General features: G+C 34.3%; 1 protein-coding gene across 1 annotated transcript in view; it reads right to left on the bottom strand.

Annotated features, from left to right (window-relative positions):
• Positions 1-189: 189 nt before the first annotated feature.
• The window catches only part of LOC136025197 (brachyurin-like), a 17797-nt gene continuing 3053 nt past the window's right edge, over positions 190-14933 (bottom strand). The window contains exons 2-7 of the mRNA XM_065700997.1: positions 13085-13244; positions 6208-6376; positions 5396-5565; positions 3805-3903; positions 1208-1344; positions 190-413 (exon numbers count right to left, since the gene is read on the bottom strand). Of these exons, the coding sequence (XP_065557069.1) occupies positions 237-413; positions 1208-1344; positions 3805-3903; positions 5396-5565; positions 6208-6376; positions 13085-13244 (912 nt within the window). The 3' untranslated portion in view covers positions 190-236. The remainder of the gene's footprint in view (positions 414-1207; positions 1345-3804; positions 3904-5395; positions 5566-6207; positions 6377-13084; positions 13245-14933) is intronic.

Here is a 14933-nt window from a genome sequence, read left to right as displayed (position 1 = left end):
ATACCAGTATGTATTCGGAAGAAGCCCTATGGTGCTGTCATTTTATTAAAACCTCCTGTTTAAGGTTTTCTCTTCACCTTTACAAGTTTTTCTAAGCAAACCAGTCCCGGATATTAATCTTTTTCGAAACTTGAATCCTTAGGCACGTCATAGTCAATGTCAATGGCGAAAACAAAGTTTGAACATAAGTGTTAGCTAGAATTTATTTTGAATTAAAATTAAAAGAATAGAAAAGATTATGCATCAATTGCAATTCCAGTATTTTCGGAAATCCAGTCGAGATAAAAGGTGTTTCGTGTGTACCCATGTGGAAGACCAGATTCGCATCCAGCAGAAGCAACGAATGAGGTAACTCCTAGGGTTTCAACGCAACCGTCGTCACGCTCGTGATTGAGTGGGCCACCAGAATCACCCTAAAATTAATAGAAGATTTCAAAATATAGATGATTAACTACTACTACTAATACTACTTCTAGCTTTGGGCATTGGTCAATACACAATGCCCGTCTAGGCCGAAACAGAAGAGCTGAGGATGTTTTTTAGCTATTTATTCAACAAGAGTCACCACTCATCAAGTGAAAAAGTTTTAAGACAAATACTATTTTTATAGTTTACAAATTTTTTTTTTGCGTTTACTGCACACTGTTTTTCTTTGTTTGCTGTTTTGTTAGTTAAAACAGTTCTATTCCATCATCTTTTGTATTAATTCGTTCTATTTACTATAAAATAAATCAAAATGAACTTATTTTATAAGCTATTTTTTTGCTATATAAGATTTTTCATCAAAATGTAGAAATACCAAGCTCACCAAAACTATTAATGATACTAAAAACTATTGTGCAAGGTAAAAAAAATTAATGAATTTGAAAAAGTTCATTAATTTGATTTTCTTTTTTTCTTGGCAATGTCCTGCAGCAGTTATTTTTTCAAGGGATGTGTCGAGCCCCGGCCCGTCAGGTAAATTCATAATTTTCCCTTATAATTGTATGTCTGTTTTAAATACCTTTTCTACTTTATTAACGAAATCTTCAGGAAATTTAAATGATTCCCCTTTTGTGAATTATAGATTCATGGAACTGTAAAGATACTGATAAATTCTGTTTAGCTTTAAAGTGAAAACATTGCTCATCAGTGAATTTGGTGGAACAGTGCATTTGCTATTGGTGAAATTATCTTATAAGGAGGTAGAAAATAAATATGAACTTACATTGCAAACACCCATGCCTCCTGTAGTTTCAAGACAGATATGTCCATCAGTAATGATTCCATAAACATCATCACAGGGCTGGTTACCCAAAACTGGTACAGTTACTTTCCTTAGGACAGGTGAAATGCCGAAGGCGTCTGAAAAGGTTGGCTATTTATCAAGATTCTCATTTTTGAATGAAAAGTCAAGTAGCGTTGGTGAAGCATTTAAATAAAAATAAACTAAAATACCAAGTGCTTTAAGTCTCACATGTTTTCAGCATGTTCCAAAACATGAATTCACATTTAAATCTGGATGCTGACGTGTCTCTATGAGCATGACGTGTTTGGGTAAACAGCTTTTTGCTTATTTTAACTTTCATTCCCGTTGTTTAAGATCCAAGATTATAATTGACGGTTAGCATTAAGGCTGTTAAACTGACTTAATAATTTGCAATAGACAAGTAAGAATGTACTAGCCTCGTTTACTAGGAGGTATTTTCCGGCTATCATAGATTTTAATTTGAATACTTACTGAAACTTAAAAATAGTTTTCTTTCTAAAAATGAGTCAAGGTGCAGTCAGTTCAGTTCAGTTCAGTTCATTCGGGTTTATTAAAAAGTCTTTTCCTGTTTAACTTTTACAGGTTAAATAGAAGTTTTTGAATAAAGAAGAGGAAGATGCAATATTTGTATACAGCATCACCGTTCACAGCAAATATTTTAAGAGCCCTTCTCTATTTTGAACTGATAGAGTGTATTTTTTTAAGTTTTTATTTCGGAAAGTTTTTCATGTTAGGACATTTTACATTTATATCTACTCCGGGATTTGGCATGTTATTCAATGATACAGTATTTGTTGGTATTGCAAACTGCATACCTCTGGATAATAAATAAGCAAAAAGATTTAATTATTAATAGTTTAGGAACTGATAGCACGGTAAAAGTACAGAAGAGGGTTTTTTTCTGATTCGGAACGCCGTTGCTCTAGGATAGGGATAAATATCTTTCAGAGTCATTGATGGGACTCAGGGTATTGATTCGATGTTTTAGTGGTTATGTGTTTTTTAAGGGATAGGAAACAAGCCTGTCACCCAGCCTTAAAGAAGCTGAAATAGAACTCACAGGCCTTATATTTCCAAGCTCGGCATCAATTTACTGTGCTGCTACAGGGTTAAAATACTGTATTAGGTAAATTTTATAATTTAATCCATATATAGTCTAAATATCGTTCCAGGAAGATGTTTTCAAGCTCACATCTCTAAAATTTTTATTCTTACAAGCTTGAGCGATTCATGTTGATATTAAAGATTTTTTTTTTTGGTTTTCAACTTAGACAAGTATTGGCAAAAGGACTTCTAATATTTGAGCCTGATTTCAAACAAAATTGATTTTCCTTTCCTTTTTGTACCCTTTTCTTATAAAAACTATAATTTATTTTTCATAGAACTTTTCGAGGTACCTTGCTTGACTTTCAACAGGATTCTGATCTATTTCAAAAGGTTTCATTCACCTTGAATCTTTTTTCGCATTTCAAGGAACATAGGGGTGGAAGAGGCTGAGGAATAAAGTTGGGTACTAGAATTATTTTCCAGGACCGTGGCTCAGGGTTCTATTCAATTCAGGAGAACTTCTTAAACTCGCCAGAGGAGTTTCCAGACTGAGCAAAAAGCCCCTCTTTTCCAATTTGTTTGAATTTATGGGTCTCAGATAAAACATGCTCCTTGAAATTTTTTCAAGTTGAAAAATGCTGCTGCGTTTTGATGATAGTCTAATTTTGAAGGACTGTAAGCTAAATGGTTTCTCTTTGATACGTGTAGCTTATATTCCTCCAATAAATGAAATACTTCAAAACAAAAATCTTATACTGTCATACTAATTTCTATAAGTATATCTCATGCATCATGGCCTAATAGCGGAGTACACAAAGGGGAAAAATACACTAATGCTAAGCAAAATAATTCACAAAATTACGAGGAAAACAATAAGAAATGAAATCGGTAGAATAAAAATTCCAAGATTGAGTTGAGGCGGGTGTCGACAATAATTCATTTTTTTTTTTTTTTTTTTTTATTGCCTCAGCAGAAAAAAAAGGATAAAAATACGAAAAAAGTGCGAAAGAATAAAAATTAAAAAAGAGAGTTGAGGTAGAAGCCGACGATAATTGATTTTTGATATGATTTTGACTTCCTTAGCAGAAAAAAAGGAAAAAAATGTGAAAGGAGGGTGGAAGAACAAAAATTACAAGAGAGAGTTGAGGTAGGAGCTGAAGATAACTGATGTTTGATAATTTTCTGCTCACCTCAGTAGTCTCTGTAAAAACGATTACCTACTCCAATTGTTTTGTACAGTTTAAGCATTGAAAGAGAAAAGAAAGAGCAAAACTTTAAGAAATCTAAAGTGTTGAATCCGCAGAGACGAAATATGAACAGTGAACAATCGAAATTCACACCAATCTAAAAAGAGGCAATTTAACTATTTTAAGGGACAAGCTGTAGTCCACATCATATTTCTTGACTATTAACCTTGCCTAGTTGATTGTGGACGCTAGTTAAAATTGATGAATAAATAGTCAATTCACAATAACAATTAGCCTGGACAATCTAATAGTAAATCTTACTGTCTGAATCTTTTCCCCAACCAGAGGCTGTTACCATGACGCCTTCAAAAGTAGTATCTACATCGCTGTAACGTGGGAGACAAACTGGACTATAGGTGTCTAGAATTAGAAAATGATATATAGATATGAGTGTAAAGATGAATCCAAATAAAGCAAGAAAATTTATGTGACTTAATTTTTTTTTAAGAAGCTTTATGATTGTAGTTCCTATTTAAAAGTCCTGACCAACCCTTGAAAATAAATGCATTAAAGAATCCTTCACATCTCTTTATAACATGTAGGCCTATCTCTCGAATATATATATATATATATATATATATATATATATATATATATATATATATATATATATATATATATATATATATATATATATATATATATATATATATATATATATATTTGCATGTCTCGAAGAAAAAATGACATTGATCCTTTTATTATTACCTGGAACCTAATAAAGAGCAAACATTGACCAGAAATTCTGGTTGTTGTGCTAACACGACGGATACTCATAACTAAGGATAATTAATTTAAAGATGTTTTCTTATTATATATGTTTTGCTTCAAGGGATTTTCTTTTGAAAATCGTCTGTCAGTTAGGATTTTGTTGATAAATAGACTATAATGTTTCTATGGTTAAGAATTTTACAAATAAAAGAAAACCTCCCGAGTTCCAAGCCAATTTACTTAGCGAATTTAGAAATTTGCTTCGGAAACTGTGTTTGAAAACTCGGTTTTCCAAAGCATTTTTTCGTTTTCAGTGTTCTAGTACGTCATTTTCGCAAATTTCTGTGTTAGCAATTCAGGAACAAAAACACCATATAAACAGTGTTTTTGTGAAAAGTTTCCTGATACACTAGGTAAATAAACATTATATGTTCATAAAAACATAATGCTCATCAGGGACGATGATTCATAAATAAATAAATTTACTACATGCATTTACAAAAATAGTGGGGATAATGTAAAGTCGGAAGTACCCATGTGACGAAGTTTTACTTATTTTGTGGTAAAGTTGAAGAGTGGTAGGAAGTGAAACCTGTAATTAACGTCTCATTAAAAAAAAAAACTGGTAGTTTAATCGCCTAATTTTCCCAACGATCTAGGGCTTATGCTGTCTATTTAAGGAAATTAAAAACAAACATTTGTTTTGTCAAAAAAAAGATTTTTTTGACGGAAGTAAAGATCGGAGCCAAAACTTAAAAAAGGACAGCAATTATTGCGTCAAGAAACCTTAAGAGCTTCAGTCAGCATAATTCCAACAAGCTGATAAACTACATCCAAATAAGAAGTGTCTTCCGTTATTTATTTCTGTAGCCAATTCAAATAGTAATGACTACCCATTCCATTACCAAGTAAGATATTTGGTTTCTAGGCTAGTGCTTGATATAATTCCACAGCATGTTACGTTCTTCTCCCTGTTTCTCTCAGTTTAATTTTAAAGGAATATATATATTTTTTTCCAGTGTCTAAGAATTATTTGAAAAAAGCGACCATATAAAATTTGACGAAAAAGTATAAAGAAATTTTAAGAAATGATTAAAAGGATACTGTCTGTTACTGTAAATGAAAAATAACAGCATAATACCTGTAAATGTAATAGGCTCGGGGAGCTTAATCAAGGAAATGTCGTCACGAAGGGTGAAACTATTCCATCCTGGGTGAAGAATATATTCAGTAGCAGTGATTTCCATTCGACCTTCTTCTGTTTCATCACGGATCATATGACCCCCAAGGACAACATCTACAAAGGTTATGCTAAAAAAAAAGAAGGAAGGCTATTAAATCTTGAAACTGGAGTATATCAGTTACTTTTAAAAGAGAATCGGTCCTAAAATTTGTTTGAATTCTTGATACTTGAATTCCCACTTCTTTTTTAGTTACATTATAAATGAATTTGTACCGTTTTCCTAGGTTTACATAACAGTTAAAAACCTCACTCAGGAATCTAATTGTTCAGGAGTCATCCCTTTAGTTGTTCTCAAATCACAGTAAGTTTCTTCGTGTGCATGTTTTACTTTTCTTCAGCTTAATGGTAACTTTTTTCACCTTTAATTTTTCCGCTGACTTTTATTTCTGATCAAAATGATGATCACGAGAAAATAATATTCCAATTCCTTTTACTCCTCCTATAAGGTCAAAATTAAATCCTCCTATGGCGAGTCATATTGTGTGAAATACGATGGCTGAATCAGTTCCAAGGCACAAGTACCTTGTCTTATCTTTTTCCTTGCCTTATCTTATCTTTTCGATAAATATTTTCAGTCATTATAATTAGTATAAATGTTCGTCTATGTTTGCAGGACAAAAATACGATCATTGACTTTAGCCATTACCAAAACTTATTACTCCACAGCATAAAATGACAATGTTTTATAAAAAATATCTCAAAGTACTTACTCTTCAGTACAATGAGCAGCAGTCAATACCCATTGATCAGAAATTAGAGAGCCACCGCAGAAACTTCTTCCATCAAGGAAAAGACCCACTTGCCATGGGAATTCATGGGGAATCGCTTCTTCGCCGCCAACAACTTTAGATTCAACTATTTTCTTTTGTCCGCATACAGCTAAAAGCAAAGTTTACGTGTATTGAATGAATTCAGAGTTTGTTCAACATAATAAATCTTAAAGGAATATTAAGTCTTCGAAGTCTATGAAATCGTATATCGAATGTGAATCATCAAAGTGCCATGGTTTTGCTCTGTAATGATTCAAGTTATCATGGCTTAAGACATAGCTATAACCTAGTAAAGAGCAAACTATTATGACAGCACTAGACACTTAAGGCAAAACAGGTGGTGCTGATATCCATTTCCTAACCCTTCATCCAGGAAGTAAAATGGAGGGGGGTAGGCATCCTCTGCTTTTGAATACCCTCCCTGCTTACCTTTCCTAAGTTTCTCCAGGTACCCATATAGATCAGGGTCGACTCTGGCTGAGCTTACAGAGTGACACCAATGACTCCCGTCCCAAAAAATAATAACCGGCCACGCCAGGAATTGAACCCGTGGCCCTCGGACAAAGGATTCCCAACCATGCGCGCAAACCACTTAGCTACGATCAGGCAAAGAGCAAACCAGGTCACAAAAAGATTTAAATACGTTTAAAAAAAATGCTTAATAAGTAAAACTTACTAATTGTTTCTGATTCAAGAACGATAACTATTATTTTGATTAATTTTATTAATAAAACGTTATTGCGCAGATAAATTTATAACATTTTCGAAAAGGAACCTGAAAACCCTCAAACATGGTATCTGATTAAAATGAAATGGCTATCATTGGGGTCCCCATGATAAAAAAAAACCCTTGCGCGAGAATTAAAGCCCACCACCTTGAATAACAACAAAATCACTTGAAGCATGGGAAGCACTAATCTCTTTTTTTTTTTTTTTTTACTGCTAATGGGACACTGGGACATCATATATAGCAGTTTATGGACTCATTTGAATTCTATTTTTCGTATCTATGGGCAAAAGCGAAGTTTTTCTGATGGGAGTAAAGAACGAAGATGAAACTTAAAACGAACAAAAATCATCGCTACGGAATTTACGCAAGAAAAAAAAATATGCAATAATGGTTCAAATATACTCGTAGTATATCCCTAAAATTTCTAGAATCCCAGAAAGTAGCACTTTACTGAAAACACAAAATCGACGCAATGAACACGATCAGTAACAGGTGAATCCTTACATATCCTGCAGAAAATAAGAGACTAATTTATAGGGCTCTCAATAGATTTTCCCCAGCCTTGAAATCAGTAAATTTTAGTCCACAATTCTAAATCTAAAAACCTCAAGTAAGACAAGGTACAGCGCAGGTTTTTTCAGAAGTTCATAAATTTATGTATACATTACGAGTGAGTTTATTTTAACCAGTACCCCAAATATATGTTGCATAAATTCTGAAGTAGCAGCTTTAGTTTGTTTTAAGTTTCATCATTGCCCTTTATTTCATAAGATTAATATAAAAAACTTTTTCTAAAAGACAAGTTTTTCAAAAAAAGTAAAGAGCTCCATTTAGCCAAGAATGAGCAAAAATTCATCAAATAATCTTCCAAGCATAAAACTACCACAGGTCGCTATCAATAAAAAAATGAAATTTAAAACGAACAGACATTACAATAAATAGCCGAGTCTAATTCAAAACGAGCAAAAATTAGCAAGAGCAGGGCTATAAATAAAATAAACCCAATGTCTTCTCAAGACCAGAACACAATTCGCCCTTCACTGCAAAAAAAAACAAATGACTGTTGTTTGTCAGTTTAATTGACATATACTGAAATTTTTTCCTTACGGTTTTGATAATTTTTCATTTATGAAAGTGAGAAAGGTGAAAACATTTCAAACGTATTTTGTTTTCTGTAACGCGAAAATTGTGTTCTGGACTTGAGAAGGCATAAGGGTCCTACTCTTGTTAATTTTTGCTTGTTTTGAGTTTGAATTTGGCTATTTGTTGTAATTTCTGTTCCTTTTGAGTTTCATTTATTTATTAATAGTAATTTGTGGTAGTTTTAGGCTTGGAAGTTTATTTGACTGTATTTTTGCTCATTCTTGACTTAGTGTAGCTCTTTGCTTTTCTTTGAAAAACTAGTGATATGGAAAAAGTTTTATAAATTAATTTCTTTTCGTTTTTTATTGACATAGTCTTTTTCATGGAAAAAATAATATTGTATATCTTTTCAGTTTTATTCTATAAGAATCCATAGGATGGGTTGAAAATTAATGTTGGAAAAATTTTTTCGACAATTTTTAATCCTGACAAATACAGTATTTTTTAATTCAATTTTATAGCGTCTGAAGTTGACCCGAAAAATAAATTTAATATCATTACCAAAAGATTTTATCTATGCTCTTTAGTAATATAGTATCTCCAAAAGTTTCAACTTAATATCCCCAGTCGTTCTCAATATATTGCTGAGGTGTCTTATTGGCAACCACAAACACAATCCCTTTTTGATTTATCTTAAAGCAATATTTAGTCTTAAAGCATAATAGACTGATTGCCTAATTGTGGGGGGGGGTCGACATGCCTAATATCTCTAAAGAAATGGTTGCTGAACCGTTTTACTATGCTGAATAAAATGACTGTCTCAAAATTTTGACTGGATGCGTATAGAAAATGAATGGGCTTGAGAGAAGTGCTGCTTTCCATCCAATCTCTTGTTACTCTTAAAGAGGGCACCAGATACTCGAGCTATAAGTAGAGTAAAGGGGGGAGGACTTACCCCTTCATATATCCAGCAAAAACACTCTAAAAAAGTAAAAACAAAGTGCAAACATTTTAAATGTATTTTAATTTCAGTAACGTACAAAATATGTTCCGGTCTGGAGAAGACATGGAGTTTTCAGCCCTTCTCATGTTAATTTTTGCTCATTTTAACTTTGACTCGGTTATGTATTTAATGATTTAAACAAAACAAAATATATTTAAAATGTTTTAGCTTTTTTAACTTTAATAAATAAAAAATTATCGAAACTTTAAGGAATATACATCAGTATATGTGTATTAAACTGACAATCCAAAGCTGTTTTTTGAGTAAAATGCAAGTTATGCTCTGGTCTTGAGAAAGCATGGGGATGGTCAAAGACATAATTTCCATGCCTTTCAACTACACTGAACAAAGTGGCTATCTTAAAATTTTATTCGAAGTTTTTCGGGAATGGGTGGGCGTGGGGGGAGGGCTTGTTGCCCTTCAATCACTTCTGACTAATAAAAAGGGCACTATCCCTTTCAATTTCTAATCAAATGAGCCTTTTTCGAAGGTTCCAGACAGCAAATGGCCATATAGAAATTTTTTATCACATGCATTTTAGGAAAATACGAGATTTGGAGGGGGGAGTTATCCACCCTCCCATCACTCTGAATCTTAAAAAGGGCACTAGGACTTCTAATTACCAATCCAGCAAGCCCCCTCTGAAGTTTATACGACCAACCTTACTATATATATCTTAATTTGCCCAAAGGGCATAACTTGCAACCCTTGCCTTGAGATTCGTGGGGGAGGGGAGTTATAATCCTCAAAGACATAATTTCGGCCCTACAACTTACGTTGAATAAAATGGCTATCTCAAAATTTTGATTGGACGTGTTTGTGGAAATAGTGGGCGTTGGAGGGGGGTTAGTTGCCTTCTAATTACTTTTGACTATTAAAAAGGGCACTGGCCCTTTCAATGTTCAATCAAATTTACTATTTTCTTAGTTTCTACGACAACAAATGACCATCTCAAAATTTCTATTAGACGCATTGCGGGAAAATACAAAGTGTGAGGGGGGGGAGAGGTTTGCACCTTCCGATCACTCTGAATCTGGAACAAGGCACTCACACTTCAGATTACAAATCCAAGATATAATTTCTGGAACGTTCAACCCCGTTGAATAAATTGGTTATCTCAAAGTTCTTATTGGATATGTTTGGAGAATTGGTGGGCGTGGGAGGGTGGTTAGTTGCCTTTGAATCCCTTCTGAGTATTAAAGAGGGCACTGGTCCTTTCACCATATCACCATATTTTGGCCATATCAAAATTTCTATCAGAGATATTTCGGAAAACATACGGGGAGTGGGAGGGGGTATCTACCCTCCAATCACTCTGAAACTTAAAGTTGGCAATAGGAATTCTATTTACCAAATCCAATGTGCCCCATCCACAGTTTGTATGAACTTGATTTCTATATATACCTTATAAGCCCCCAGGGCATAACTTACAGCCCTTGCCTCAAGGGCTGTTATGGTTGTCATCCTCAAATACATAATTTTGGGACCTTTCAATTACTGGCCATCTAAAAATTTTTAAGGGATGTTTTTGGGAAAACTATGGGCGTGGAAGGGGGTTTAGTTGCCCTCCAATCATGTTCGACTATTTAAAAGGTAAAAAGCTCTCTCAATTTCCAATCAAACGAGCATTTTTTGAATTTTTTTTGACAACAAATGGCCTTCTCAAAATTTCAATCAGATGTATTTTGGTAAAATATGAGGTGTGGGTAGAAGGTATCCACCCCATGATCACTTTGAATCTTAAAAAGGGCGTTAAACTTCTGATTACATTCCAATAAGCCCCCTCCAAAGTTTATACGATCACCCTTTCTATATTACCTTATATGCCACCAGTTTGTGCCTTACAACTCTTGTCCTGAAGGCTCTGGGTGGTTGTCATTCTCAAAAATATTATTTCTGGACCTTTTTATTACGTTTAACAAAAGGGCTGTCTCAAATATTGGATTCGATGTGCTTAGGGAAGAGGTGGGCATGGGAGGAGGGTTAGTTGGCTCCAAATCACCTTTGACTATTAAAATGGGCACTAGCCCTTTCTATTTCCAATTGAATGAGCTCTTTTCGAAGTCTCTAAGACAACAGATGGCCATGTCAAAATTTCTATCAGATGCATTTCATGAAAATATGAGGTGTGGGGGGAGAGTATCCACCCTTTGATCACTCTGAATCTTAAAAAGGGCACAAGAAGGTCTGATTACAAATCCAATGAGCACCCTCCGAAGTTTATACGATCACCTTTTCAATATATGCCTTATATGGCCCCAGGGCATAGCTTACAACCCTTGCCCTGAGAGCTGTGTGTGTGGGGGGGTTTCATCCTCAAAGGCATAATTTCCAAACCTTTAAACTTCGATGAACAAAATGACTATCTCAATATTTTGATTTGATTTGTTTGGAGAAATGATGGGTGTGGGAGGGGTGTTAGTTGCCCTCCAATCACTTTTGACCATTAAAAAGGGCGTTAGCTCTTTTAATTTCCAATCGATTGAGTCCTTTTCCAATTTTCCAATATAACTACTTCGATACCAAGTGCCCTCATCTAACCAAAATAATAATAAAAATTATAATAATACATTGTGCGCACATCGGTCTTTATTTAGGCAGTGCTATTGCGCTGCCTATGAAAAAACTTTATTTTCCCATTAATTTTGGCTAGTTCTTAGCGTTTATAAATAAATACGATAAATTGTACACTACGGTGCAATACAACTAAACTGTTTCCATGCAATACAAATGAAGGATTCAGATGAGTTTTTGTTGAAAGATATACCCATAGGTTTTATTTCATATCCCTCTTAATTTCTCTACAAATCATCTAGAATTTTGCCAAAACAAGAGTTCAAGAGTATACACAGCATCTTTGAGAAGTTGAAGATAAAAAACACTGTTTTTTAAGTAGTACTTTCCGACATGAAATACATAGTGATTTTAGAAAACTCAACGACACTAAGCGAAATCTTGAATGCGTTAGATTTGTTAGTCAGTCGACGATCTAGGAAATAAGTTAATCGAAATGGGAGGGTACAACACAAAAGACGGCATTAGAAACCTTAGGGTTAGGCTTTTTCAGTATGGAGATTACAATAGTATTCTTTCCATTCTTCACAGCTATTCCATTCCAGAGCTGAAACCCAAAGTGCCCTCCTCAGGTGACACATGGCATATTCTTATAGTGTTATTAAGCTGAATTAATAAGGATCATTAGATATAAAAATTACCTCCCAAATGAGCCCTAAACAGCTCTCTATGAAGCTCCAGTGCCCTGCTAGCAGTGTCCCTTGAACAACAAATGGAAAAAGATATGTATGTGATAAAACACAGGGAAAAAAGAGAAAAGCAAAGAAAGGCAAAGAAGAATAAAGAAATGCAATGCAAAAAATTAATTTTCTTTGTTTTCCAAGGTTAAAAGGGGCGTGCTTTTTTGTTGTTCAAGATACTTTAAGATTACAGGACCAGAAATTTCACAATGAATTTTTTTTTGATTTGACGGCATTTTCGAGGTGCTTCAGGCTCTTTCTTAAAATATCTGTAAATTTTTCAGTAACACTTTACTATGAGGATTAACCAATATAATAGTTCCCATCCCTTCATTAGATAAAAATGGCAATTTATTCTCACAAAGGAGTTTTTTAAAGGCGTATTTGTACAACCATGGCTCGTCTTTTACTATCTTGCATCTATCGCTGCAACCATGACATTTAATGCTTTGAGGGACGTACGGAATTATTTACGTTAGAGCCTCAGTCTTTGCTGCTTGACACATATCTTTCGGGGATAACTGCACTTGCTGCTACTGTTATGATAAACACAAGCATAAAACGTCAAAATTTGTCTGCTAAAAAAAAAATCAAGAAACTATCAAACTCTCATGAACTGTTGATCATTTTGTATAGTATTAAAGTTTTTGAATCTTTGAACCTGTCAATCTTCCCTCAATACATGCAGTTTTGTCCACTACGTCATCGCAAGTCATTTCATCATTTTGTGTTAAAAAAAGAACTTACATTTGAAACTTTTCTTTGCGATTTGCTCCTTCACTTCAAAAGCCACTGGTTCTTGTTTATTCAGAAGCTTAATTGTATGTGCAGGAACTTTTGGGGTTCTAAACTTAATTTTTGACATGTCCCTTGGGCGATATTTCCTCCATTGTGGAGTGGCTATAGCCTAAAATTAAAAACCGGATCTATTACTCATTAATAACTATTAGAATTTTTAATCAACAAAAGTTTAGTTTTAAGTGAGAAAATAAATCATTTTTCCGACTAATGAGTTTTAAGTAACGAAATTCGTTTAAAAGTATGATTTTACTTAAAAGGTGAAAGTGAAAGGAGACATCATCGGTTAAGTCCACGTTCCTTTTTTTGTAAATAGTAGATTAGACTTTTTGTAGATTTTGCAGTTTTGTAGCTTTTGTAGATATAGTTCTGTAGCTTTTGTAATATTTTGTGGATTTTAGATTACCAATGACCAAAAAATAAATATAAATGGCTATATCAAACAGTTCGTGGTAACAAACAGTAGGGAAGAAGCGACCCGGCTCAATAGTAACCGAAGATTTAAAAATGGACTTCTGATACCAATAGATACACCAAAAAATTGGATTATATGCTGATTTCAAATATAAAAGTTCCATCAGGTTAAGTCTTACCAATACAAAGTTACGAGCCTAAGAATGTTTTCCTTATTTTTCAAAAAAGGAGGATACACCCCCCTAAAAGTGACATAATCCTAACGAAAATCGCACCGTCACATTCAGCGTATCAGAAAACCCTGGTATCGAGGTTTTAAGCTCCTATATGTAAAAATGTGGAATTGTCTATTTCTTAAGAAAGAAAGATCACGGATGCCTGTTCCTTTGCTTTTTTGCTCTCCTGTTTTTTTTTCTTACCAGGGGTGATCGTATCTACCCATTGGTCTTAGAATATCACAAGAGGGCTCATTCCAACGTAAGTTAAAGGTTCTTCTGTAAATTTTAAACGACCCAAAAAATTGGAGGGCAACTAGGCACCCTCCCAAGCTAATTTTTTCCCAAAGTCACTCGACCAAAATTTTGAGATAGCCATTTTGTTCAACATAGTCGAAAAATCTAATATCTGTGTATTTAGGTGAAAAACGACCCACATAGTCCCCGGTGGAAGGGCTGCAAGTTGTACACTTTGCCCATTGTTTACATATAGTATTTGTTTTTGGGAAGTACACAACCATTTTTCTTGGGGGGGGGGCTGCGCTAGGGGTGGATTTCTATAGGGAGAACCTTACTTGAGGAGTGAAATTTCTGGGGAGTGAATATTCCAGGAAAATTATACACTTGAAGGGTTAGACAAAATTTCTATCCAAAATTCGTTTTATTTGTCTTACACTCTCTTTGCCAGATATTTTATTTGGCGATGTTCCACAGGAATCATCCAGGAGCTATTTTCCGCGTGTTTTGTTTTCTGAGGAAATAATTCCACGGATGGGGGCATTTCTTGAGTTATCGAGAAACTGATTAGAGATCAAAGCTTTATTCAAATGAAAGAATTCTAAGGAGAATTTTTCAGGGTGAATCATCCACAAGCATTTTTACAAGGACGGGGGATTCTCTCAGTTTCATCCTTTGCAAGGATGAAACTGGCTGGGGGGAAATTGACAGGGGGAGGGTTTCACTTTACGTTGGATAAAATTTCTACAGAAGTGTTTTCCGTTAGGGGGAGGGGTATATTTCATAGAGTGTGAGCCAGATTTACCGGCGTTATTTGAAAAACAAACAGAAATTAAGCCATATTTGAAGAGTTGTCCCCGCCTCAATGCCTTACTTTTTACGCTAAACTTTGACAGTTTAATAAAATTGATACACAGGGATGTTTAGTTAGA

This window comes from Artemia franciscana, chromosome 3 (assembly GCF_032884065.1).
Source record: "Artemia franciscana chromosome 3, ASM3288406v1, whole genome shotgun sequence".
NCBI lineage: Eukaryota > Metazoa > Arthropoda > Branchiopoda > Anostraca > Artemiidae > Artemia > Artemia franciscana.
This window is presented reverse-complemented; position numbering and strand designations above follow the sequence as displayed.